At 56.7% G+C, this 25615-nt stretch overlaps 1 protein-coding gene across 2 annotated transcripts in view; it reads left to right on the forward strand.

Annotated features, from left to right (window-relative positions):
- The window catches only part of MYOM2 (myomesin 2), a 78776-nt gene that overhangs the window by 29597 nt on the left and 23564 nt on the right, over positions 1-25615 (forward strand). For both annotated transcript variants that reach the window (XM_080795570.1, XM_080795571.1), the window contains exons 14-26: positions 3029-3156; positions 8685-8868; positions 9621-9795; positions 11078-11199; positions 12635-12822; positions 14301-14427; positions 15535-15713; positions 16741-16855; positions 17857-18013; positions 18094-18200; positions 20253-20297; positions 20839-20975; positions 25361-25505. In XM_080795570.1, coding sequence (XP_080651696.1) covers positions 3029-3156; positions 8685-8868; positions 9621-9795; positions 11078-11199; positions 12635-12822; positions 14301-14427; positions 15535-15713; positions 16741-16855; positions 17857-18013; positions 18094-18200; positions 20253-20297; positions 20839-20975; positions 25361-25505 — 1809 coding nt within the window. The remainder of the gene's footprint in view (positions 1-3028; positions 3157-8684; positions 8869-9620; positions 9796-11077; positions 11200-12634; positions 12823-14300; positions 14428-15534; positions 15714-16740; positions 16856-17856; positions 18014-18093; positions 18201-20252; positions 20298-20838; positions 20976-25360; positions 25506-25615) is intronic.

The raw sequence follows: 25615 nt of genomic DNA on the forward strand, positions 1-25615 counted from the left end.
CGAGGCAGTGGCAAGGACCCTCAGCCGGAAGGCTGTCTGCCTGGGACACTGAGCCTCCCGGGGCTCCCGCTCTCTGGGAATGCTTTGCACGCCGCAAAGGGGTGGTCCCCGCCATCTGGTGCAGACCTGGGAACAAGGGTAAGCTCCGTGACCTGCTTTAGGGTCTGCGAAGTTCATGAGTTTACTTTACTCACTTTAAACAACAAATGCTTTCTCTAATTAAAAAAAAAAGCCCTTAGAGAAAAGGGATTTCCTGATGCTTTCAAGCAACCCATTTTTGTGTTCAAGCACATGCTATTAGGAATTTCTTCCCATCACTCGCCCTTTTTCTTTATGGATGCCCGTCTGCTGCTTTTTGTGCTGTGTTAGCTAGAAAAGGACTGATAAATGCTGTTCCTTTTAAGGAAAAGGAACACTCCTTTGTTGGCTAGAAAAAAAAAATCACCCCTCTGCTCTTTTATTTATTTAGTTTTTGCTCCTTTTTTCCAATCACTTTAATCTTTATGTCCTCCTCAAAGGTTTTAATTACTGTCAGTGCTCTTCTCTGAATATCATCCGACTCTTGGAGCCATTCTTGCGTTGGTCCCTTGAGAAATGCACACTCTGCTCCGGGGCTGGCCAGAGCAGGCGTCTGTAGCGCTCAGCCCGCCCAGCTTCCTTCTGCTAGTTCCACGCCCGGGTGTCCGGGGCTGGGGGTCGGCAGCGGCAGCCGTGGAGAAGGTATAGTGCGCTCCAGACGGTGCGGCGCTCACGGCACATGCGCTTTCTCCTGAGCTCTGTCGTCCTGGGGAGTCCGAAAATTCCCAATGCAGTTTGTGTTTCTGTGACTCAGAGAAAAATCTCCCGGCAGCCTGTTGTGGTGTCTCTGGGTGGGTAGGACAAAAGGCAGGATTTGCAATTGGGGGACGGAGGCCTGGGACCCCGTCCTGCCACTCCACAGCCCCGGGATCCCAGGGAAAGCTTACGGCTTTCTGAGCTCCATTTTACCCCATATGGACGTGGCTCGTGAGAGCAGGGCCCGGAGACGTCCAGAGAAGCAGGGTCTCGGGCAGCCCCTGTCGCTCAGAGGCGCCTGGTCCGCGGGGAGTGTCTCCCAGGTGACACATTTGGAGTTGCCTCTCACGGTGGCTTTCTTTTTTCCTTCCTCCTTCTTCTTCTCCTCCTTCCTCTTTCCTTCTTTCCTTCAAAGATTTATTTATATGCGTGAGGGGAGGGGCAGAGGAAGGAGAGAATCTCGAGCAGACGCCAGGCCGAGCACGGAGCCCGACCTGGGGCTCAATCTCACGACCCTGAGATTACGACCTGAGCCAAAACCAACGATTGGACGCTCACCCGACTGTCCCCCCGCAAGGCACCCTCCGTTTGCTTTCATTTGCTTGTCTGTCCGCGTTCTCCTCTCACCTGCGGGGGGGTTGGTAGCAGAGATCAGCTTGTGTCCCTGGCCTCTCCTACCCCCTGGGGCCCCCCCGAGCCCTCGCCTCTTCTGTCCGTGGCTGGGGTCATCTGTGCGTCTCCAGGGCTCCTGCTGCTGCGTGGCCCAGGGCAATCCCGAAAGGATCCGGGACTCGAGTCCCTGAGTCCAGCTGGGGTTCCCTGCTGATGAAAGCTGACTCTTCTTCCTTCCCTAGCGCAAACGAAAGGCTTCTTATTCTCTTGCCCTGGGCCTGGAAACAGCAAGTCGCTCAGATCTGGAAGCCAGCTCTGCACTCAGGTGCCTGTTCTCACTGTCCTTACTACCCGCCTAGCTTCCCTTGGGTCCCTGGGTCTGCTTCTCACGCCCTCCAGCACCTCGGAAGGAAATCAGATTCAGCCCTGGGGACTCACCATGCATCGTCCTAAGACAATTTCCTGCCTCTTCTCTCTTGCATCTCTGTAGGCGTGGGCACAGCACTTGGGTCCAAAGCAGGCCTGTTGGGTGTCCTGAGGCCCTGCCCCAACCTCACTGGCATTTCCCTGGAGACAGTCTGACTCCTTGTTTGAAACCTGACCCACTTGCCAGAATGCTCCTAGATTAGGCCACGCTGTGTTTCCTTGCCTGTGGGACCTGTGAAACGGGTTATGCTCTGTAACGGGACTCCTGGGAAATAAAACCAGGCTTGTTTGTGCTGTCTCCATGGGCTTGTTCAATGCTGTGCCCGTGGCACAGTCCTTAGGGAGCAATTGGATATTGAGAAGGGCTGAGATGTCCTAGGGACGTTCAGACCTTTTTAATCATGTGCTAATCTAATTGGAAGCTCGTAATATTTTGTATTGCAACAACAGGGACTGTGGGTCTGGAAAACCTCCACCTCATAGGAAAAGCTCTCCTCTCCAAAAGTGATGCTCCTGACCCCTTAAGTCATATTAAAACAGGATGTGCGTCACGAGACAGGTAGAACAGACATCTCTGCTCGCAAATATTCCCTCCTCGTTATCTGCAAAGGGCTGATTGCTGTCACTCCAGAATTTCCAATGTATAGGTGTAGGTTACTGTGCTTGGGAACGTGGCACAGATCCACCTAGGGAGGGAGAAACCATGTGCTCTGGAGGCTGACACACGGTTGCTACGCTGTGAGGGCGCATGAGGAGCGTAACCGGAGAGGCCGATAGAGGAAGGATAATCTCATTCCACAAGGCTCTGTCATGCAGAACTCAGACCGCTCAAACCTTCTCTGCACAAATTCCCAGCTCAGCAAGAGCTCCAGTCCTGGTCAAATGCCCTGTTTTTCTGGGTGAATTTTCTTCCTCCCCTTCTAGCTGAAACTCTGGAAGATTTTTGGATCAGATTCTTTCTTTTCTTTTTTTTTTTAATGGACTGGCTCATATTAGCCACAAAAATAATGAGGTGATCTTAATCAGTGCATTCTACTTGGCTGGGAAAAACACTTGGCTCTAAATCCCAAAATAGAAACGAAGCAAAGGACTGCTCTGCCGTGCCTGTCCCTAGCGCCTGGTAGCGCACCCAAGGGGCGACGCGCCCACAACGGGCCCCAGCGAATGGGGAGACCTGGGGTTCATGCGGGGCTAACCGAGTTTGTCACTCTTGCAGGCGACGTTCAGATCCCAGGGCCTCCCACCAACGTGCACGCCTCAGAAATCAGCAGAACATATGTCGTCCTCAGCTGGGACCCACCTGCCCCCCGGGGCAAGGAGCCGCTGATGTATTTCATCGAGAAGGTATTCTGCGGTCGCGTGTCGGGACGCAGCAGCTCTCTGTAGGATTTCACACTGTGCTACTCCGTGGGTTTTAGAGATGAGCAACTGTGAGGTCAGTCATCGCAGACTTGACCGCTGTTACCTACTGGGGACCCGAGGGCACAGGCGGAGACGTGCATGCACGGTGAGCCCTGACCGTGCCTGTGAGCCTCGGGGGTAGGGTCCGGGTCCGGGCTTTGCGGGAACTTGTTCGTGGGAACAAGTGGGGCACTTCACGTCTCCCCGCTCGGGCGCCCCTACCAGAACGGGGCTCGCTAAGGTCTTTCCTGCGGACACGGTCTAGCTCGCAGATTTTGAGGACCGCGTGAGACCTGGGGAGCAGGGAAGTCGGCTGTAATAAGCCGCATGGCCACTCGGTGGCGGTGTTGTACAGGGATTCACTCGGGAGGCTGCGGCGATCGCACCAGCGGTTTGAGGACTAGCCCCGGACCCCCGGAAAGCAGCACACAGGCGCGTGCACACACGCACGTGCACACACGCGCGTGCACACACGCACACACGCGCGTGCACACACGCACACACGCACATGCACACAGGCGCGTGCACACACGCACATGCACAAGGCGCTTGCATACACGTACATGCACACACGCGTGTGTACACACAAACATGCACACAGGCGCGTGCACACACGCACATGCACACAGGCGCGTGCACACACGCACATGCACAAGGCGCTTGCATACACGTACATGCACACACGCGTGTGTACACACAAACATGCACACAGGCGCGTGCACACACGTACATGCACACACGCGCGTGCACACACAAACATGCACACAGGCGCGTGCACACACGCACATGCACACACGCGCGTGCACACACGCACACACGCACATGCACACAGGCGCGTGCACACACGCACATGCACAAGGCGCTTGCATACACGTACATGCACACACGCGTGTGTACACACAAACATGCACACAGGCGCGTGCACACACGTACATGCACACACGCGCGTGCACACACAAACATGCACACAGGCGCGTGCACACACGCACATGCACACACGCGCGTGCACACACGCACACACGCACATGCACACAGGCGCGTGCACACACGCACATGCACAAGGCGCTTGCATACACGTACATGCACACACGCGTGTGTACACACAAACATGCACACAGGCGCGTGCACACACGTACATGCACACACGCGCGTGCACACACAAACATGCACACAGGCGCGTGCACACACGCACATGCACACACGCGCGTGCACACACGCACACACGCACATGCACACAGGCGCGTGCACACACGCACATGCACAAGGCGCTTGCATACACGTACATGCACACACGCGTGTGTACACACAAACATGCACACAGGCGCGTGCACACACGTACATGCACACACGCGCGTGCACACACAAACATGCACACAGGCGCGTGCACACACGCACATGCACACACGCGCGTGCACACACGCACACACGCACATGCACACAGGCGCGTGCACACACGCACATGCACAAGGCGCTTGCATACACGTACATGCACACACGCGTGTGTACACACAAACATGCACACAGGCGCGTGCACACACGTACATGCACACACGCGCGTGCACACACAAACATGCACACAGGCGCGTGCACACACGCACATGCACACACGCGCGTGCACACACGCACACACGCACATGCACACAGGCGCGTGCACACACGCACATGCACAAGGCGCTTGCATACACGTACATGCACACACGCGTGTGTACACACAAACATGCACACAGGCGCGTGCACACACGTACATGCACACACGCGCGTGCACACACAAACATGCACACAGGCGCGTGCACACACGCACATGCACACACGCGCGTGCACACACGCACACACGCACATGCACACAGGCGCGTGCACACACGCACATGCACAAGGCGCTTGCATACACGTACATGCACACACGCGTGTGTACACACAAACATGCACACAGGCGCGTGCACACACGTACATGCACACACGCGCGTGCACACACAAACATGCACACAGGCGCGTGCACACACGCACACGCACACACGCACATGCACACAGGCGCGCGCACACACGCACACGCACACACGCGCGTGCACACGCACAAGCAGCGAGAGCGCAGTGACGTCCGCCCTGCATGCTAGGACTCTGCTGCTCCAGTCCGTCCTGTCGCTCCAGGACCCGGGACCTCCTCCTCGCCTGCAGACCCGCCGGGGGCTCCTTTGGCTGGGCCTCGGGCTGCCGCCGTGGGGAGTCACGGACCGCGCGTGTGGCTGGAGGGGAAGCGGCCGGCGCGGCCCCCGGGAGCCACAGCACTCGGCGGTCCCAGGAGGCGGGGTCCCCGTGAGAGCCGCGGCGAGCCGGGCGCTGAGCCAGGCTGAGTGGGGGTGCCGGGGTGCGCCAGGTCGGCCGCGTCTCCGTGTGTCACAGTCCGCTCCGGGGGACCGTCCATCCCCGGCCCGGCCAGGGCGCTCTTTGGGTGCCGCAGCTCCTCCCAGGGCCCAGAAGCAGCCGCGGGATGTGCCTTCCTCCGTCTCCACTTCATGCGGGGCCAGGGCTGGGCGGGCGGGACCTGCCGGGCAGCGCCGACGCCCTGGGAGTGCCCGGCGCGTCCCTGAGCAGGTCGTCCGCACGGCCGCCCCCGCGCTGAGTCCGCCCCGCAAGGCCACGCGCACGGTCGCCGCATGTTCTGTGCGCGGGGTGGGCTCCCGGACGCCTCGGGCCCGCCCTCCCCAGCAGAGGCCCGGGGGTCGTCGCCGGGACAGTTCTGCTCGCGGCCGGGTGGGCGGTGCCTCGCCGGGTTCCCGCGGCTGGAGCTGGGCCCCGCGTGGGTCCCCGCCGGCGCCCCCGACCCGCGCCCGGGCCGCCCGCCTGCGCCTCTCACGAGCAGCTCCGGACTTCGCTGGGCCCCCGCGCCGCGCTCGGGCTTCTAGAAGCCTGACAGCCCCCCCCCCCGCACCCCCCCGCCGGCTGCCGCCCTCCAGCGTGAGGCTCCTCTTCCCCACCGGCCCGGCGGCGCGTCCCCCCGACGGAGAGCGCGTGGGGCCTCCGGGGTCAGCTCCGGGTGTGACTCCGCTTCTGCTGCAGCGCGGAGAGCTCCGAGCGCGGCCCCGACGTGCAGAAGCCGGGGTCGTTGGGCTGACTTCCCAGTCCTGCGGCCGCGCCCTGGGTCCGCACCTGCTCTCACCACTCAGGACCCCCTCACAGAGGGGCTACGTCCCCACCGGGAAGAGGGAAGCGAAACGTGGGCCGGAGGCTTTTCAAGTAATTATCAGTGATGAAACACCCGATGACGAGAATTAACCCTGCAGCAGAGGTGCAGAGAGTTTGGGGACTAAAACGAGAATCACCGATAATTCTGTCGTTTGAAGTAGTCATTACACATTTTTTCCAGACACTCAAAATTGACTTTTTTCTTCGCGTGGCTACTGAAATTATTGTTTGCACACACAGGATGTTTGTAAGATTTAAGTCCAGTTAGTTAACATGGAATGCATTATTGGTTTCAGAGGTGCAGGTCTGTGGGTCACCCGTCGCGTGTAACACGGCTTGCTCATTCCGTGCCTTCCCCAGTGTCCATCACCCAGTGAGCCCGTCCCGCCACACCCCTCCCCTTCACAACCCGGGATACACATACTTGTGGTCTTTTTCTCTATAGTCTTTTATATACTTGATACATCATAGGTACAGTTTGTCTCCTGGGTGACATTTAGCTAAATGGTATAATTGCCCTCATCTGGTGGGACCTTTTTTTTTTAATTTTAATTTTTAAAGATTTTTTTATACAAACATACAATGTATTTTTATCCCCAGGGGTACAGGTCTGTGAATCGTCAGGTTTATACATTTCACAGCACTCATCATAGCACATACCCTCCCCAATGTCCATATCCCCACCACCCTCTCCCGTCCCCCTCCCCCCAGCAACCCTCAGTCTGTTTTTGGAGATTGAGTCTTTTATGGTTTGTCTCCCTCCCAATCCCATCTTTTCATTTTTTCTTTTCCTACCTCCCCCCAATCCCCCCACATTGCATCTCCACTTCCTCATATCAGGGAGATCATATGATAGTTGTCTTTCTCCGATTGACTTATTTCGCTAAGCATGATACCCTCTAGTTCCATCCACGTCGTCGCAAATGGCAAGATTTCATGTCTTTTGATGGCTGCATAGTTTTCCATTGTGTATATATACCACATCTTCTTTATCCATTCATCTGTTGATGGACATCTAGGCTCTTTCCACAGTTTGGCTATTGTGGACATTGCTGCTATAAACATTCGGGTGCACGTGCCCCTTCGGAGCACCACGTTTGTATCTTTAGGATATATACCCAGGAGTGCAATTGCTGGGTCGTAGGGTAGCTCTATTTTCAGTTTTTTGAGGAACCTCCACACTGTTTTCCAGAGTGGTTGCACCAGCTTGCATTCCCACCAGCAGTGTAGGAGGGTTCCCCTCTCTCCGCATCCTCGCCAGCATCTGTCATTTCTTGACTTGTTAATTTTAGCCATTCTGATTGGTGTGAGGTGGGATCTCACTGTGATTTTGATTTGTTTTTCCCTGATGCTGAGTGATGTGGAGCACTTTTTCTTGTGTCTGTTGGCCATCTGGATGTCTTCTTTGCAGAAATGTCTGTTCATGTCTTCTGCCCATTTTTTGATGGGATTCTTTGTTCTTTGGGTGTTGAGTTTTCTAAGTTCTTTATAGATTTTGGACACTAGCCCTTTATCTGATATGTCGTTTGCAAATATCTTCTCCTGGTGGGACCTTTCCCAGCTAACCCCAGCGACTCCGTCTTCAAGCACAGCAAGGAGTCGTGACGTGTCCCGTGCTAGTACAGCTGGTTGTACAGATCGCTGTTATCTTATTACTACGATGATAGCTGCAAAATAGTGAACATTTTATTCTATGTATTTATCAGTATTTCAAAACATTTACTTATTTATTTCAGTGGGAGGAGCACTGGGGGAGGGGCGGGGGGGGGGAAGGGAGAATCTCCAGCATCTCCACACGGAGCAGGGAGCCTGACACAGGGCTTTGTCCCACGACCCCGAGATCATGATCTGAGCTGAAATTGAGGGTCAGAGGCTTAACTGACAGGGCCACCCAGGTGCCCCTAAAATAGTGAAAATTTTAAATTGAAATGAGACCAGCTGAATATGATGGGATTTTATAAATATCCCAAATTATCCTTAGTCCCTTATAGTTCATTCTACTTTACTAAAACTGCAACCTATGTATTAATTCCCCTAAGTTTTTTTAGTTTATTTGTTGTCACGTAAGATTTTTACTGGTAAGTGTTTCCAGCTTTGGGTAATTTTTCATCTGCTTTTCCAAACTGGTTTCCTTTCTCATAAAATTCAGAAAAGAGTTATGGATGGCCAGGGATGGGCTTCACTGCCTGGACATCCCTGGAGATTAATTTGGACAGCTAGAGCAGAACGCGCCTTCGGCAAGCCTTTGGGAAGCTCTAGCTTCCTCATGGAAATCCCGTGTCCCTTTGCAGTCCGTGGTTGGGAGTGGGACCTGGCAGCGGGTCAACGCGCAGACGGCCGTGAGGTCCCCTCGGTATGCCGTGTTTGACCTCGCTGATGGGAAGCAGTATGTGTTCCGGGTTTTGTCAGCCAATAAGCATGGCCTGAGCGACCCGTCGGAGATCACCGTCCCCATCCAGGCTCAGGATATGATTGGTGAGTATGGCCGTGCTGGTAAGCGGTCACGGCTTGGGACAGGCCCTGAGTAAGGGACACCAGATGCCCTTCTGTTGTGTTGAAAAAGACAGCTAATGTATATGAGCCAAAATGCCTTGAAGTCTCAGTTGACAAGGGCTGGATGTCTCTCTGCCGTGCTGATGGCTACTCAGCATTTCTCCAAAGTTCCATCTTATTTTTATGAAACTAACATATGGGTTAGAAATATTTTTAGGCACTGGTCACTTTTTGGAAAACCTTGAACACACTGGAGCTTCTTGTCTGTGTGGCTTGAATTTCCCACCCTGGAGACGCCATAGGGAATTGCAGAAATTCTGAATCGCCCTGTGGAGAAAATCCAGGGTCAGATCATGACTGGGTTTTAAGTCCCCTTACAGATTCTGGCCAGTCTGATGGAAGAAATAGCAATCTTAAAATTGCTACTATCCTGTTAGCTAAAGAATGTGTGTCACGTGAAGGTGCTATTTAATGGTTCTGGGGGGCAGGTGCAGGAGACGGCGTGATTGTCCTTCGTTTCCTTGTGAGTCAGGTGGGACTTGGGAAGACACAGAGGACGGTCCAGCAACTCCTGACTGCCCCGGGTGGCAGTCCCCTGCCCACTTCCGCTGCGCATCCCTCCTCATCCGATTTCAGGGAGCCCTTCCCTGTGGACAAAGGCCTTGAGGCTGTTGGGTACAGCTTCTGGAACTGAGACACTGTTCACGGTTCCTCACTCTATCTCCTCCGCACAGCGGTTCCTTCTGCCCCGGGCCGGGTGCTGGCGTCGCGGAACACGAAGACGTCGGTTGTGGTGCAGTGGGACAGGCCGAAGCACGAGGAGGACCTGCTGGGCTATTACGTGGACTGCTGTGTGGCGGGGTCCAACGTGTGGGAGCCGTGCAACCACAAGCCCATTGGCTACAACAGGTGCGGGGGCCACAGACCCACTGTATGGGAAGGACCCACAGCCAGCTGGGAGCCACGTGGCCCTCAGAGTAGCGTGAACCCCGGCAGACGCGACCGTGAGGCTCCTCCACGGGTGTCTGTTTTCTTTCCCGCTCATGAGGGGCCAGGACTTGAAAGCCGATGAGTGGGTTGAGGGCACAGGGCTGGAATGGTTAGCGTGTTGATGACAGAGCTCTAGGACCTTGGCCCTTCTGGAGTTACTAGTAGTTAAGGCTTACCTTCCAACAGGAAAGTTAAAGCAGCAGCCAGGACTCGAGAGGTGTTTTATTTTTCCATACTGAGTTTTCGAACTTTTAAAAATGGCTTTGCGTGAATGACAGTCCTCTGCTCCAGCCACTGATGGAGACAAAGCGGGGGGTCGTCCCCTCTCTTGTGCGGGGTGGGGGTGGGAGACATCAGCTCGTGCTGAGGGGAGACATCAGCTCCTTGCCCCCGGCATCAGTTTACCCCCCGCTCCTGCCGAATGTCCAGGATATCTGACTGTAGTAGGTGCTCTCCAGGGTATGCTTTTCAGGTACGTAGAGGCAGCATTCAGATTCTCCACTGTGGATGGGTTATTGCCGATGGCTCAGCCATCTTTCCCTTTTCAATTTACTTAAAAACAAACAAACAAACAAACAAAACTTGGGAAAAGCCATGGCTAGGAAGGGAGAGATGTCACTGAGAACAGTATGGTTAGATGTTTCAAATCCCACAGGCAGCAGACTCAGAAAGAGATCTCAGGACAAAAACCTAAAAACAGCATTCTCAAGATGGAGTTTTGTAAATGATCACTAAAGGTCTGCAGGCTCTAAGAGGGGAGCAGACTTTCTCATGCGGACGGGGTGCTGGCCTCTGCTGAGCTCCTCCTGCGCGGGTTCCCACTTGATGCTTGTAGTGATGCTGGGAGGTGGGGACCGTGGTCCCATTCTGCAGCTGGGGCAGCTGTCTCACAGAGACAGTGACCCACAGAGAGGATCCGTGGGTGTTGCTTTCTGCGCCCTCAGACCTGTGCCGCTCCTGCCCCTGGTGTAGCCAGGCATCATGGCCTTCCTTGCTGACCCTGTGTGTTGATTTGCAGCCATTAACTAGAATTGAAGTGGACAGTGGATATATAGCATACATATATAAAGAACTCAAACTACTCAAGTTCCTTCTAGTCCCAGTGAAAAAAATTTTGGAGTATCCCATGGTTTTTACTCTGCTGGAGGAGAAGGGGAAAGGCGGGGGGCGCGGTCAGGCCCCTGACGGGTGTTTTGCTCAGGTTTGTGGTGCACGGCCTGACGACCGGCGAGCAGTACATATTCCGGGTGAAGGCCGTCAACGCTGTTGGCACGAGCGAGAACTCGCAGGAGTCCGACGTCATCAAGGTCCAGGCCCCCCTCAGTGAGTAACCAGGGGCCTTCGTAAGCTCTGCAGGAATAACTGCTCACGGTGGCGATACCCTGCTGTCCTGGGAGGGCTCTCATCCACCAGCCGCATGTCTTGGAAACACGGAGCTGAGGGAGGAGAGGCGAAACGCCAGCAGGGCACACACTGGGGACACACGTCTTCACGGCAGGTCGCATGTCCCTGCACGCGTGTACCCACCTTGACATGCGTGCTGTTGGGATGAACATCTCTTTCAAAGTTGCTGCTAACCTAGAAAAACATCAGTGGCCTTTCCAGCTGGTCTTAGTTCACAGGGCTTTTATCATCCCAGAGAATTCCAAACGCTGATGTGAACTTTGTGGCTTTGTTCATAAATGGTCATCGTTAAAAATGATTTTGGTCAAATAATACAATGTGGGACCTAATTTCAGAGGTGGGCCCTGGGGACACGAGTGTTGTGATTATCACTCTGGTGATTTCATACAAAATGGGCTACATGGCAAACACATGTCCTGGGGCATTTGGGGCATGAATGTCACATGCTACTTATTTTGAGTCATACTGATAGCCTTTCATTCCTGAGAGAAATGTTTTGCTCTTTATTTATTTTTGTCTCTGATTAAATTATTATAGCATTTTTTTCAGAAGTTCAACTTTCTCTCCTAACAACACATAAAGTCATGTTAGGGAACATCCAAGCAGTGCCCAACCTGATACTACTTAGGTGGTCAGTATAGCACAAAATCATTCTTCTTTTGTCTGAAGGTCATTATTCTGATCTGTCCGTTTTACCCAGGAGGGACTTCCAAACATTACCATTCCTACTTAATACAAAGCGGTCGTCTACAGTTTTATTCTGGGATGGGAACAGGTGTTTCCCTGGTCACCCGTTTCTTGGGTAACGGAGAATGACCAGACGCAGGTCACCTGGAGCTGGGGCAGGGCTCGGGGAACAGAGGCACCCCCTCCCTCAGGCCCTTGGAGAAGGTGGTCCATTTCCAAACGAACTCATGTGAATTCATACTCACTCGAACTGATCTGATGTGGGAAATTAAGACGGGCTGGGCAGTAAGTAACGTGCAGTGCCTCTGGCCACGGGGCCTGGCTGTAATTCTTCATGGGTGTCACGAGAAGCTCCTCTTGGAGGTTTTCCCTAGAGGAGGGGGAAAATCTCTTGTTTCAACCACCAGGCCAGATTTGAATAATGGATCGCTCCTGTGGTATTGAAATATAGAAAGGGGTGTGTGTGTGTGTGTGATTTCCTGGGGGGGGGTATTTAGAAATAGCGGTGAATGGAGAGGACCGAGAGTTACTGCCTTTAAAGGAAGAGATGAAAACATACAGGGATGGTTGAGGTTTGGGGGCCCCTCCGCAGAGCAGGAGCGGCCCCAGGGAGGATGGGTGTCCTGGGCGGGGACTGAGGTGACCTTCCTGCTGTGTGTCCTTGCAGCTGTCCCTTCGCATCCTTATGGGGTCACGCTTCTGAACTGTGATGGCCACTCCATGACCCTTGGCTGGAAGGTGCCCAAATTCAGCGGGGGCGCACCCATCCTTGGCTATTACATAGACAAGCGTGAGGCTCACCATAAGAACTGGCACGAGGTCAACTCTTCGCCCATCAAAGAGAGGATCTTAACGGTTGGTTCTTATGGGCCCACTGGTTTTTGCTGGGGGGTTTCCCATTCTGGGTAGAGTCCTTCAATCAGTGACTCAGAGTTCAAGGGCGTTAGATAATGTGACACAGACACAAAAGCGGGTTCAGAAAACCTCACAGCCTCGTGGGAGAAGCTCTAGAACTGGACCCAAGGAAGCATTTTCTTCTGAGACACAAGAGAGGCGGAGAGGCAAGGAAGCAGGTGGTGTGGGGGGTCGTGTCCCTGCTGGGAGCAGCCCCAGGCCCCCAGCCCGTCACCGCGTGGCTGTACAGGGCTGGTGCACCCGTGCTTAGCTGGTGTTCCGTCCGAACACCCTTGCCCATGGCTTGTTCCTCATGGTTCTGCTCAGAGAGGCTTGTGTGTGCAGCCTCTGAGTGAGTCACTTGCCCAAACACACGTCCTGCCCGGGCAGAGAGAGGAGAAGGAACATCGATTTAGAGTAAGGAATATCTGGGATCAACTCCAGGGGCAAACCCTCCCCAGCCAGGGGCTTTCTCTTCGCCTCCCCGAGCCTTCCGCTGCTCCTTTGTGTGGTTTAGGTCACAGGCACGTGTGTGTGTGTGTGTGTGCGTGCATGTGTGTGCACGTTTGTGCAGGTGTAAGAGATTCTGTGTGCGTGCATGTGTGTGCACGTTTGTGCATGTGCAGTACACGTGTGGGAGCCCGTATGCATGCATGTGTGTGTGTGAATGTGTGCATGCACGTGTGTGAGCACATGTAGGTGCATGTGCGTGTGCAACATTACCGATATCTATGCACGGTCAGCCCCCACCGCTGTGCCGAGCTGTTCTGGACGAGGGCTCTGACTCCTGAGAGAAGCACCCTCTTGTTTTCAGAATGCCGGCTACTGCCGGGATGTGAGCTCCGTCCTGCAAGGAATGGAACTCCTGACTTCAAACACTTGGCTTTCGAGGCTCTATTTTTCCAGGAGGCGATGTCACCTGGATGCAGTGGGGCAGGGCTAAGGGCTCTGGTCAAGGCCTTCCCTGTACTTTTGGGGCACAGACCCTCATGTGGCTACAGGCGCGACCTGAGGGCCGCCAGTCCGTGTGCTGGGGGTCGGTGACGGGTTGTAGGTCATCACGCAGCTGGCCTAGTCTGGCTTCGGGCTCCAGCTGGGGATTCTGCAGAAGGGATGTGGGCTTAAGGGCAGGCCCCCACCTCTGCTATCACACACTCTCTGTGGCTTTCCTCTCCATGAGCCTCAGATGGGCTGTCGAGGGGGGTTATTGTGCCATCCTTGTAGGCGTGGTGATGGGAGGAATGAAACAACGCGGTCAGGTTCCCTGAGCAACCACAGCATGGCGGCTGCATTCACAGCCCTCCGGGACCGCACCGTCCAGTTTACTGGCCCAGTCCCCACCCTCACAGTTCATTCTAGGAGTCGGTTGTGACTCCTCCAACAGGCAGATGGGGACGCGTTTTTTTACTTCCTGTGTTGATTTAGATGCATCTCCACAGGTGGAGGGCTTGACAGAAGGCTCACTCTATGAGTTCAAAATCGCTGCCGTCAACCTGGCCGGGATCGGGCAGCCATCGGACCCCAGCGAGCTCTTCAAGTGTGAGGCCTGGACCATGCCTGAGCCTGGTAAGAGGCCCCTCCCGGACCGCGGAGCTGCCCTCCGTGTCATGAGGTCACAGACCCCAGAGCTAGTGGGCATTCAGTCTGCACGTGCTAGGGTGTCCCACCCTGTGCCAGGCACGGGGCGCAGCTACAGACGAGGTGGCCCCATCCCCTGGCAGAGGCCGAGCGGTGACAAGCATGGGGTGATCAGTGGGGATGCGTGAGGGGACAGGGAAGGCAGCCCCGGGCAGGAGGGGCCAGTGTTGGCCGCGAGACGACAGAGTGTGACACTGCGGTTCCAGTGTGAGAGGTCCCGTTCTCCAGACCCCGGGGGGACCTGGGGGCCTCTAGTTCGAAAACGTAGGATAGTTGCTAATCTGCTTGCATTCGGACTTCACGTTTTAAGGCCGTTTTGAACCATTCTCAGAACCTGAGCCTTCACTGGTTACCTTCTGTCTGTCAGGAACCTAAACGGGACGGGTAAAATGCTCCTGTTTTGAGCAAAACTGAAGTTGAAGCTCTTTTGTGAGCAGAGGATAGCGTCTTTTCCCTCCGTTCCTTTTGAGCGGTCCTTGTCTAACAGAACGAATTTGGGCCCCTTAGAACAGCCCGTGGAAGGAGAGCGCTCCCGACTTCCGGAGACTCTCGGGGGCCCCCAAAGGGCTTAGCAACCCCTGAAGATGTGGGTGACATAGTTCAGGCGCAGCCCCTGCCCCTTTTCCCTTTGCCGCCCGAGGCCACTGGACCCGGGGAGTCCACGCTGCCCCCTGTGGAAGGCTCCGGGGTCTGAGCAGGTGATGTGCTTGGGGCTCGAGGAGCAGGCGTGTGTCAGGCAGGGGGGGTGCGGGGGACACACGTGCCCCTGGTCCGTGCACTTGCTCTGTCTGTGAGCCGCACCTGCCAGTCCTGAGCCCTGACAGGGACTCACGAGTGACTCCAAGGTGCCCACGGTCCCCCGACGCCGGCCCCACGGTCCCCAGACGCGCTCCACATGTTCTCTGGGACGTGCGTGACGAAGGCCGATGTGAGACGTAGAGTCGTGAGGTCTGGGAGCCGATGAAGTCGTGTGTCCCGCGGCAGCAGATGCGCGGGGTGGGTGTGTGCATGCACGGCCGATGTCTGCCTTTTCAGGTCCTGCCTATGATCTGACGTTCTGTGAGGTCCGAGACACGTCCCTGGTCCTGCTGTGGAAACGCCCCGTGTACTCCGGCAGCGGCCCCATCACGGGGTATTTCGTGGACTATAAGGAAGAGGACTCTGGGGAGTGGAGCACCGTGAACGAGGCAGCAACCGCCAACCGTTATCTGAAGGTGACACTGTTCCCTCCCGTGTCCTCCGCCCTCCCAGGGTGGGGTCTCTGGTCCCTCCTGCAGACGGGCTCGACGCCGCCAGGCCAGCTGCTCGAGCAGCTCAAACTGTCCCCTGTGGTGCTGTGGACGGTCCCCGCGGGGCGATGGCTGCTGTGTGTCCGCGGTCAGGCCTGTGTCGTACCCGTGTCCTTCGGGACTGCTCATAGAAGTCGCGCGCGTAGATGCACGTACACGCGCAGCTGTACGACGTCTGAGAGGAGGGCGTATCCACGTTCCTCTCTCCTGTCCTCCGAGGGGTTCTGTTCTTAGCGTTGACAGCTGACCCCTCACTGGGACAGTTGTGACGCCCGTCCTCGGGTGGGTCAGCCGCCCGTCCTGCTCTTTGTCCCCGCTGCCCTCCTGCAGAGGCTTTGCCCGCTTGCTTGTGGGCTCTGTGCTGTGGTGTAGACGGCGGCAGCTGACCAGAAGCCCACACCTGAGTCGTGCACACGGCTGCGTCCTCTGGGCAGCCGCCCGGCCCCACGAGACCAGATTGGCTTCTGATCCACACCGAGTGAACTAATCAGCTTCCAGACATCTGGTCAAATCAATGACTGAGACATTAGCTGATGCGTGTTTTACGAATCAGCACAGAAGCTACACACGTGCAAGGAGAGAACGACTTAATTCTGATGTGTCCCAACGATGGGAACTCTGGCCCCGTTACAAATCACATTTAAAGTAATGCTTCCTCCCATAGCATTACGTTGACTATGGACGCCAGGCTGCCAGCAGGATATAGGATTTTAATTCGGCTTTGAAATAGGCGAAGAAGAAAGGAAGCCTCCCTCAACATTGAGGAGAGTCTGCTTCTTCTTGCTAAGTCAGACCGTGAATGATTGAGTCTGTCTCACCTTCCGCTTTTCCAGCTCACTGTGCAAAGCTCTTCCTTCTTTCAGAAAAGGGGCATGTGCGTGGTAAAATGTGAAGAATGAAAAGTCCTTTTCACTTATCGATTAGCACGTGACACGGTCTCTGTCTCTCTCAGGTCTGTGACCTGCACCAGGGCAAGACCTACGTCTTCAGGGTCCGGGCCGTGAACGCCAGCGGGGTGGGGAGGCCGTCGGACGTGTCTGAGCCGGTGCTCGTGGAGGCCCGACCAGGTGAGAGGGGACCGTGTGGCTGCTGAGGACGGCGGGAGGCTGAGGGCTGCCAGGCGTGGGCGATGGGTACGCGTGGTCTGTGTGTGTGACGCAGGGAGGCTGGCTCCTGCCGTCTTGTCGGAGCGGCAAACAGGACAGGCCGCCCTCCGGCCCTGCACGGGCCCGGCACCCCTGAGTCACGCTGCGGCCCCGGGGCCATTTGCACAGTCGGTGCGGATCCGCATTTGGAGCCGTAAGGCCGCATGCGGAGATGACGATGGTCTTTCCCGTTACTGCTGAATTTTGACGGGGAGTCAGAAAGCTGTCGGTCGGGAACTTGGGGGCTAGTGGCGAAGGCCCATGGAAGGGACGTCAGCGGAAAGTGCTTCCGAGGGCGAGGTCAGCTCACGGGGTATGAGGGGAAGGAGTGGTGGGTCTGCGGACCCTGAGACCGTGTTGTCTCCCACATTGCTCTCTCTCTCTGGGGACTGACCTCACGTCCTCTGCCGCTAGTGCTCTGTGCTTCGGCCTTTGTGGTAAACGACGGCGTCTGTGTCTGCCCAGGCTGAGGGGTCGCCCCCCTCCAGTCTCTGCTTCCTCAGGGACAGATTCTGACGGGTCTGTGTGGGGCCGGCCTCCACCTGGTCAGAAGGGACAAGCAGGTCCCCTCTCCTTCCCCCCACGGAAGAAGGGCAGAGGGAGGAGGCCATGTGAGGTGATATCGGGGGTGCCCGGGGCCCTCCCAGTGGCCAGGGGTCAGATTTCGGGGAGAAGGAGGGTCTTTATGGTCGACAAGTCCTCTACGGTGGGACTGGATGCGGAGACGGGAACAGAGACATGACGACTTAAAACCCCGTCCACTCCACCCGCCACCTGCTCCGGGAGCACCTGCCCTCCCACGGGTCCCACTCCGCGCCCCAGGGGACCGTGGAGGGGAAGCCGATGACTCGGTGGGGATCAGGCCGTCGCCTCCAAACGGAGGACACGTGCTTGCGACACGGCGCTCCTTGCCCTCTCCGCAGGCACGAAGGAGATCAGTGCCGGCGTGGACGAGGAAGGCAACATCTACCTGAGCTTCGACTGCCAGGAAATGACAGACGCGTCCCAGTTCACGTGGTGCAAAGCCTACGAGGAGCTTGCGGACGACCAGAAGTTCCGGGTCGAGACAGAGGGAGACCAGTAAGTCCCCTCGCGGCCGGCCCGGGGGCCGCTGGGGACGCCGACAGACACGTAACGTGCCCCGCGGTTCTTCCTTCTAGCTCGAAGCTGTACTTTAAAAACCCAGACAAAGGGGACCTGGGCACCTACTCGGTGTCCGTGAGTGACACGGACGGAGTGTCCTCCAGTTTCACCTTGGACGAGGAAGGTAACGTCTACGCGACGGAGCGCGCCGGCTCGGGGGCTCGGGGGCTCGGCAGGGGACACCGACGCTAACGTGGAGGAGACTTGCTTAGGAGACGGGTGTGTGTTCGTGGGGGGCCGGGGTGTGGGGTGATCGCAGAGGCGAACGCTCCCTCACAAGTGTAACAAACGCTCTGGTGTTCGTGCTCTGTCCGGCACCCAAGTCACCGGGCCGGGACCGGGGCTACTAGGGCGGCCCCCGTAGAGCCCAGGGTGGGTTTCCGCTGCGTTTCAGTAGCTGGGCCAGCAGAGGGGAGCGGATGGGCAAGTACGGCCGCGAGATTAGCGTGGACCGCGGATGGGGGATGCCCCTTCCCTTCCAGCACGGAAGAGTCAGGACGGTAAGAGAAAAGAATGTATGTTTTCGGTGAAATGAGACTCAACCGGCAGAGTCAAAATCTCTCGCTCTCTTGCAAACAGGAGATGGCAGAAAGAAAAGCCGGGTCACAGCCGGGGAGCCCAGGGACAGGCAGGTCGGTCCGGGGCGGACTCACGCACCTGCATCCCTGGCCAGTGAGCCGGTCTCACGAGGCAGACGCTGGTGCTGCTGGGGATTATTGTTATTTGTGTCCAGTGCTTGTGATGGACCCGGCCCCCAGTCAGGGTCAGCCTCACGGTGAGGCAGAGGGAGCCCTGTCCTGTGGGACAGCTCGGTCAGATGCCAAGCGTTCTCCGGGTCTCTAGACCTGTCAAGGGGCCGAGACTCCCCTGTTAAAATACGGGGTCTTCTGGGAGGCCGGGCGCCTGGTGGGCCGACCCCAAATTTCCCCACTGGTGTGTTGGGCGGGGACAGGCGAGAGTGTGATCCCGAGGACACCTGACTCGGAGGGTCGCTAGGCGTGGTCAGGGACGAGAGGCAGGGACGAAGGCCAGGAGGCCCCGTGCTGATGCCTCAGGCCGCGGCAGGGCGGGAGCCAACGCTGGGTAGATGGGGAAGCTCGTGCAGGTTCAACGAGACCCAGCAGGAGGACGGCCCAGGGGTCCGTGTGGACGCTGCTGCCCAGGGTCCTCAGGATGCCCGTGTCCAGAGACGGGCGGGAGCAGATCCGGAATCTGCCCCGAATGCCTTGTGAGCTGCCGTTTCGGACCCTAACTCAGTGGTCTTCTGGTTTTAACTCAAAACATCCTTAAATAATCCTGAAAAGTGTTCTGCTTCTCTGTACCAGTTTTAAGTTTGTAGATGACATTTCCCCTCTAATTTTAAATAGTTGCAAAAGACGAAAACTTCAAGCATGTTTTAAAACATATGTGGACTTTAAAAAATCTTTTAGATAAAACCTTGGAGCTGCCGATTTAGCTCATTTGACTTATGGAAATTCCCACCGTTAGACCTAATGGGGAAGTCAAGCCAAGCACCCGGTCAGGAAAAGTCTGACCTCATTTTTCAGTCCAAGTGAGCCTGTTCACACGTGCCTTCGTGACCGCCGTCTCTTTTCTAAGTTCTAATTAAGAAGGAAGGCGGGAGGAAATGGCTCAGAACCTTCCGTTTTTCTCGGCTCACTCGTGGGCCTCTTTCCGGAGTGATGCGTTTATTTTTGTCGTTTTATTTTTATTTTTAACGTGTGGCAGTAACGCAGCACAGTGAAATCCTGGGTGGGCAAAGCATTTTGAGGGACATCTTGCAAAGGGAAGGAAACCACAGACCCCCCGCACACTCTCAGCGCCTGATCGATACTAGGAAGGAGTTCGTGTGGAATTTGAGGGTCTGGACATAGGTGTCTTGAAAGCCCCCCGTGCAAAGCCTGCCCCTGCCCCCAGCCCCCCCTGTCCCCCAGGCTCTGCCTCACGTGCCCACCACCCCTTCCCTTCGCGGCAGGGTTGTTACACGGCGAGGGTCTCAGGAAGAGGGCGCTCAAAGGTGGTTTAAGTCCTGATTATGCCTTTTCACTCCTTAGCGTTGCTTACGTGATTAAATCTTGGTGGTACCGGATCTCCACTCGGGGTTAGACTTGCGATTGTTTTTGAACTTCTGCATGTCTGGGTCGAAAACCAATGCACATATTTTTCTTAATTTTAGAGCTCGAACGTTTGATGGCACTGAGCAACGAAATCAAGAACCCCAGTAAGTAAGCGCGGGACCCCGCCTGCTTGCAGGCCGACAGCGAGCCGGGGGGGCCCTGTTCGTTAGGGTTTGGGGCTCACCAGGGACCGTGTAGGTGAACCGACCGTTGCCTTTCACGTGAGCAGCCTCCACGCTTGTCACCTGCTCGTTGGAAGCAAACACGAGCTGATAACGCAACTTGCAGAAATTTTACTGCATAGAGAGAGTTTTGAATTTGGGATCTAGCATAGCTGATCCTAATCCCAGCAAGTCGTCAGGTGGGGTCTTCGGTTACGGAGTTACACGCACGTGAGCGTGTGCCACGGCCGCGGGGAGAGCCAGGCGTGTGAGCACGCGGCCCGGGAGGCACAGGGCTCTGCCTGCACCGGCAGGCCAACCTGGGGGTTGTTTTTGTTTTCTGGTTTTCATGGTCCGATTCAACCCTCCGGGTTTCCCACCCTCAGAAACCTCAGTGCCCGGCTTGGTATTTCCCCCCGACACGCAGCTCTTCCCCGACGGCGGCTCGTGCATCCCTGACTTCCGATTTCTCTTCTTCCCATAGCAATTCCTCTGAAGTCGGAATTAGCTTATGAGATTTTTGATAAGGGCCAGGTCCGCTTCTGGCTGCAGGCCGAGCACCTGTCGCCGGACGCCAGCTACCGGTTTATTATCAACGACCGAGAAGTCTCTGACAGTGAGGTGAGCTCGCGCGTGTGTGACCCCCGGGTTCGGAGAGGCGGGGGAGGGCCTTGGGAGGTCAGCGACTTCGGGTCAGGTTCGGGGTGTGTTTCATCCCCCTCTGAGCTGCAGAAATTGGGGCGTAGCCGGTTGGCGAGATGAACGTGTGATGGCTGAGTCCTGCCATGTTCCGACACGGGTCTGGGTTAGACGAGAGATCAGAGTCCCTGAAGTCCGGGCCCGCCAGAACCAAACAACGGTCACTTGATTTTAGAGACGCTGAGCCTGGTGCTCTGAAAAGGTTCAGGTGACGTGGGGGGCACGGGATATCCTTAACGGACGGGCCTGCTCATTCTTGACCCCGGTTTTGAAGTTGTGCGTTCCTACCCTACTGTCTGCGGGCCCCGCTCACCGAGAGCGTCCCAGGGAAGGCATCCACGGGGAACTCTGCTTCTACACCTTCCCAAACCTTTTCGGCTGCTCTCTTTTGTGGCCCATCTGGGCAGAGCGTGGCAGCACCGCCCGCGATGTCTAGAAGGCTACGATACAAACACTCTTGCCCTGGGTCTGCTTTTCATTGTGTGCGGTGAGTCCTACCATTATTGTAAATATCCTTTTCTGGCCGTGGAGCTTCTGTGGGCTCCTTGTCCACAGACTCCGGCGCAGCTGCTGGCATTTGCAGCTGAGGACAACCTGCTCAGTGGCCCTTCCTTTCCTGTTGACTGGAGAGCGAGGGGCCTGGACCCCCTCTGCTCGTTGCCCCCGGGATTCCGTGTGTGCTGTCGTCCGTCTGCTCAGCGTCCTGCTGGCTCTGGAAGCCTCGTCCGTGTGCGCTGCCCACACGTCCGCGCGACGCCGGACAGGCAGGAATCGCTCGGGCCACACAGGGTCCCGCTCACTGTGTTGCTCAACTGGGCCCCTCATCTCTGGTCCACGCTTTGTCCCCGTGGCTGTTTGGTGAGGTTTACTTGGTTAGAGGAGCAGGTGTCGGGCAGAAATCCGGGATGGACAGATTGTGTGAGTTGTCTTACCTCTGAGAGACGGCGGCGGACAAGAAAGGGGGTACAGGGAGCTGTGGCCGACGGGGACACGCAGGCGTTTCCCTCCGGCGGCGGGGAAGCCAGCGGCACGTATTCTGTCCCTGGGAGAGCGCGCCGCACGGTCGAGGACCTGGAGAAACCCTCTTCGAGCAGAGGCCGTGCTGTGAGATGAAGAAGAATTTAGTGTAATTGTGCTTATTTGAAGAAGGTCTTCTTTTTTTTTTCTTTTTAAAAGATTTTATTTATTCATTTGACAGAGAGAGATCACAAGTAGGCAGAGAGGCAGGCAGAGAGAGAGGGAGAAGCAGGCTCCCCGCTGAGCAGAGAGCCCGATGTGGGGCTCGATCCCAGGACTCCGGGATCATGACCCGAGCTGAAGGCAGAGGCTCAAGCCACTGAGCCCCCCAGGCGCCCCGTAGAAGGTCTTCTGATGGGCATTTCCTACCTGCTGCATAGAGCTGGCTTTTAACACTGACGTCTTTGCTGCGTGGCTGATCTTTTGGGCTGGGGCTGCACTATTTCACAGGCTTAATTAGCAATCCACAGGTGACTTTTCCGGCGGGGGGAGATTGATGCTATTTTGTGTGCGTCACATAAAAGCCTGTATTTATGGTGCCATAAAATCACTGAGCTCCATCTTGCTGCATAACGACAATCGCAAGAAGCCTAATTAATTTCTCAAACCTGCCCAGACCCGGCAGTGCCGTAGCTGGGAAAACTGGAAGAGCTACTGTACCGTGAAGATGGCGAGAGTCCCGCGTTCTTACTTCCAGACCCGGTGGCGTCGGCTCCCGGGTCCTCTCCTTGCAGGGGCTGGAGGTGCACGTGGGGTCGGACAGTAAGAACGGCGCTTTGTCTCATTGATTTGAAATTTGCTCTCCGTGGTCAAAAGTAAATGCTCAGAAGGATGGGGCGAGCAGCGAGCTAGCAAACACCCGCCCGTGCAGGTGTCTCGCTTCTGTCCCCGCCTGCCTGCCCCCCGCCGCCACCCGTCTGCCCGGAGGACACACGCTGCCATGTTCTGCGACCGGGACCGTTTCTCGGTGGCCGCCCACTCAGAAGGCGAGCTGAGGCCGGTGTGTGCGCTCATTTGTGTCTCTCCATCGTGTCCCACAGACCAAGCTCCTGGCTCAGTTTCCCATGCAGACACAGTCTATGACCATACAGTGTGCGTCACGTATGTGAAATCGCAGCGGAATGCGGGCGGAGTCGGCTGGAAGGCAAGGCCAGGGGGTGGGTTCTAGTCTCTTAAAACCTCAACGTCGTATTGCCTCAGGCAGGACCAGAAGTGTCACGGGTGATCGTTGGGAACACCGTCATCCTCTTCCTCCCCCCTGCGTGCACTTTACAAATCATTTCTGACTGTCCCCCAGAGCCAGCCAGGAGGTAGGGACCCTGGGGGGGTGCGGGCCTGCGTCCCGGAGCTGCAGAGTTGGCACCAGGAGACCGGGCTACAGTGGCCTTCCAATAGTCCCGCAAGGCCATCCGGGCTCAGGGACAGTGCCGGGAGGGCTGAGGTGGCGAGGAGGGTTTCCGGAGTCGGGGTGCCCGAGGTGAGTCTGGGGAGGCAGACAGGAGGCCAGGCCGGTCCTGCCGTTGTCCATGCGGAGCACGGGCAGTGGGGTAAACGGGGGCCAGCAGCGGGAGGAGGCGTCTGGAGCCTCCCAGGTCAGGCAGAAGTGATTGGAAACGGCGCCCGGTGCTCGGGGAGGTGAACTCACACACGGACGGGGCCACGTGGCTCTTCTGCTCGAATCCGAACGCTGTTGCAGCAGCGGCCCTTGGAACGCGGAGCTTGAATGTGAGCTCAGAGACAGAAGGTTGCCGTGGAAATAGCACAGCGTCTGGCAGGGAGCAGCGCTGTTCCCTCCCTCTGTTCACAGATGTTCTGTAAAATCCCCTGCGGACAGACATTCTTTCCGCGTTCCCGGTAACGGGAGCCTTCTAGGCAGAATGTGGTTCCTGAGGGCGATGGAGCTTCCCTGGGTGGCGCTGCTTTCCTCGACGCTGACCGCGGATCGCTGGTGTTTGTTCCGCTCATCCCGGACCCCGGGCCTCCCCCTGCAGGGCTAAGACCCGGGTTCGGGTCGGGAAGACCCTGCCGGACGCCCTGCAGGGCTCACAGGGAGACGGAGAGTCTGAAGGGAGCATCCTGCGGGTCACCGGGGACATCATGAGCCGTCACCCGAGAGAAGGACCCTGAGCCCCAGGGCCACTCCCTGCACATTCCCTGCCGTTGAGGTGACTCAGTCTTTGGATGCGGTTCTTCTGCCCCCGCGATCCGGGCTCCGTTTCAGATACCGTCTGTTCCAAGGCTGGAGGAAGACCTTGTCCATTATCCGCCATAAAACAATTCGGTGTCTGTGAGCCCGTCACGACCAAGGAGAGCGGAGTGTGAGAGGAAGCTGAGCTTTGGATGGGCTCGGTGGTGTGGGGACGTGTCCCCGACCAGATGCTGTTGGTAGGGAATTAATTACAGTGCGGTCGTCGGGACCACAGCCCCTGGGGTGCCACGGATGGCAAGATGAACTCGTCAGTGAGAATCCCACACACACCTCTGTGGTCCTCACTGCCTTCCGGGCACACAGGTACTGGGTGGAAAGGGTGAGGACAGTCCGGGTTCTGGAGGCTCGCCATCCAGCAGGATGTGTGGCAGGCGGTGGGCGGACACTTGGACGGGGCGGCGGTCTGCCCTGGAAGGGGATGCATGAGCAGCAGGGATGCTACGGGAAGGGCGCCCTGCCGACTCCCGGGGCAGTTCCCCGTGGGTCCTCCCTGCTCCAGTCTGGAGGGAACGGAGCGGGGGAGGCAAAGAGGCTGCGTCAAGCTGGGCCTCAGGAGTGAGGGGAGCGCAAAGCACCAGACTTGCCTGGACACACATGCTCTTCCAAGAAGTATCTGTGCACCTGACACCCGGCTTCTGTGGCCCTGGTCCACACAGTGGCCTTGAAGTCACGGTTCTGAGTCCTCAGAGCACAGACAGCATGGTGCTTGACGGTGGGGTGCTGCTGGCCAGCTCCGTCTCATGGTCCGTGTGGGGTGCACTGGCGGGCACACCGCCTTTTCATCATGTCCTGAGTTGCCTCGTGTCGGCTGCCGGTCTCGGGTGTGTGCCGTCCCTGCTGGAGCCTCCCGGAGGAGGCAGCTCCCGCACAGCCCTCGGGCTGCCTCACCGGGCGGGCACGCGTGTCCCTTGGTTCATGCACGGGTCACCGAGAGTTTCCACGGGTACAATCTCATTTTGCGTTTTTGTGTGTGTCACAGTCCCTTAGGGTGTAGTGGTAGGTGCGACGGCCAAGTCAGAGACAAAACCGGGGGAAGGAGTCTCATCGGGTCTTAATTCCCTGCCTCTGCCATTGCTTCCAGAAACACAGAATTAAGTGCGACAAAGCAACAGGCATTATCGAGATGGTCATGGACCGATTTACCATTGAGAACGAAGGCACCTACACGGTGCAGATTCATGACGGAAAAGCCAAGAATCAGTCTTCTCTGGTTCTCATCGGAGACGGTACGCCGCCCCGCGTGCGTCTGTGCGCCTGTGAGAGGAAGTTCACGAGCTGCTCAGACGACACAGACTCAAACATCTTTCATTTCTTTTCCTTTCAATATCGACTTCAG

The sequence above is a fragment of the Martes martes genome (genome assembly GCF_963455335.1).
Source record: "Martes martes genome assembly, chromosome: 2".
Taxonomy (NCBI): Eukaryota; Metazoa; Chordata; class Mammalia; order Carnivora; family Mustelidae; genus Martes; species Martes martes.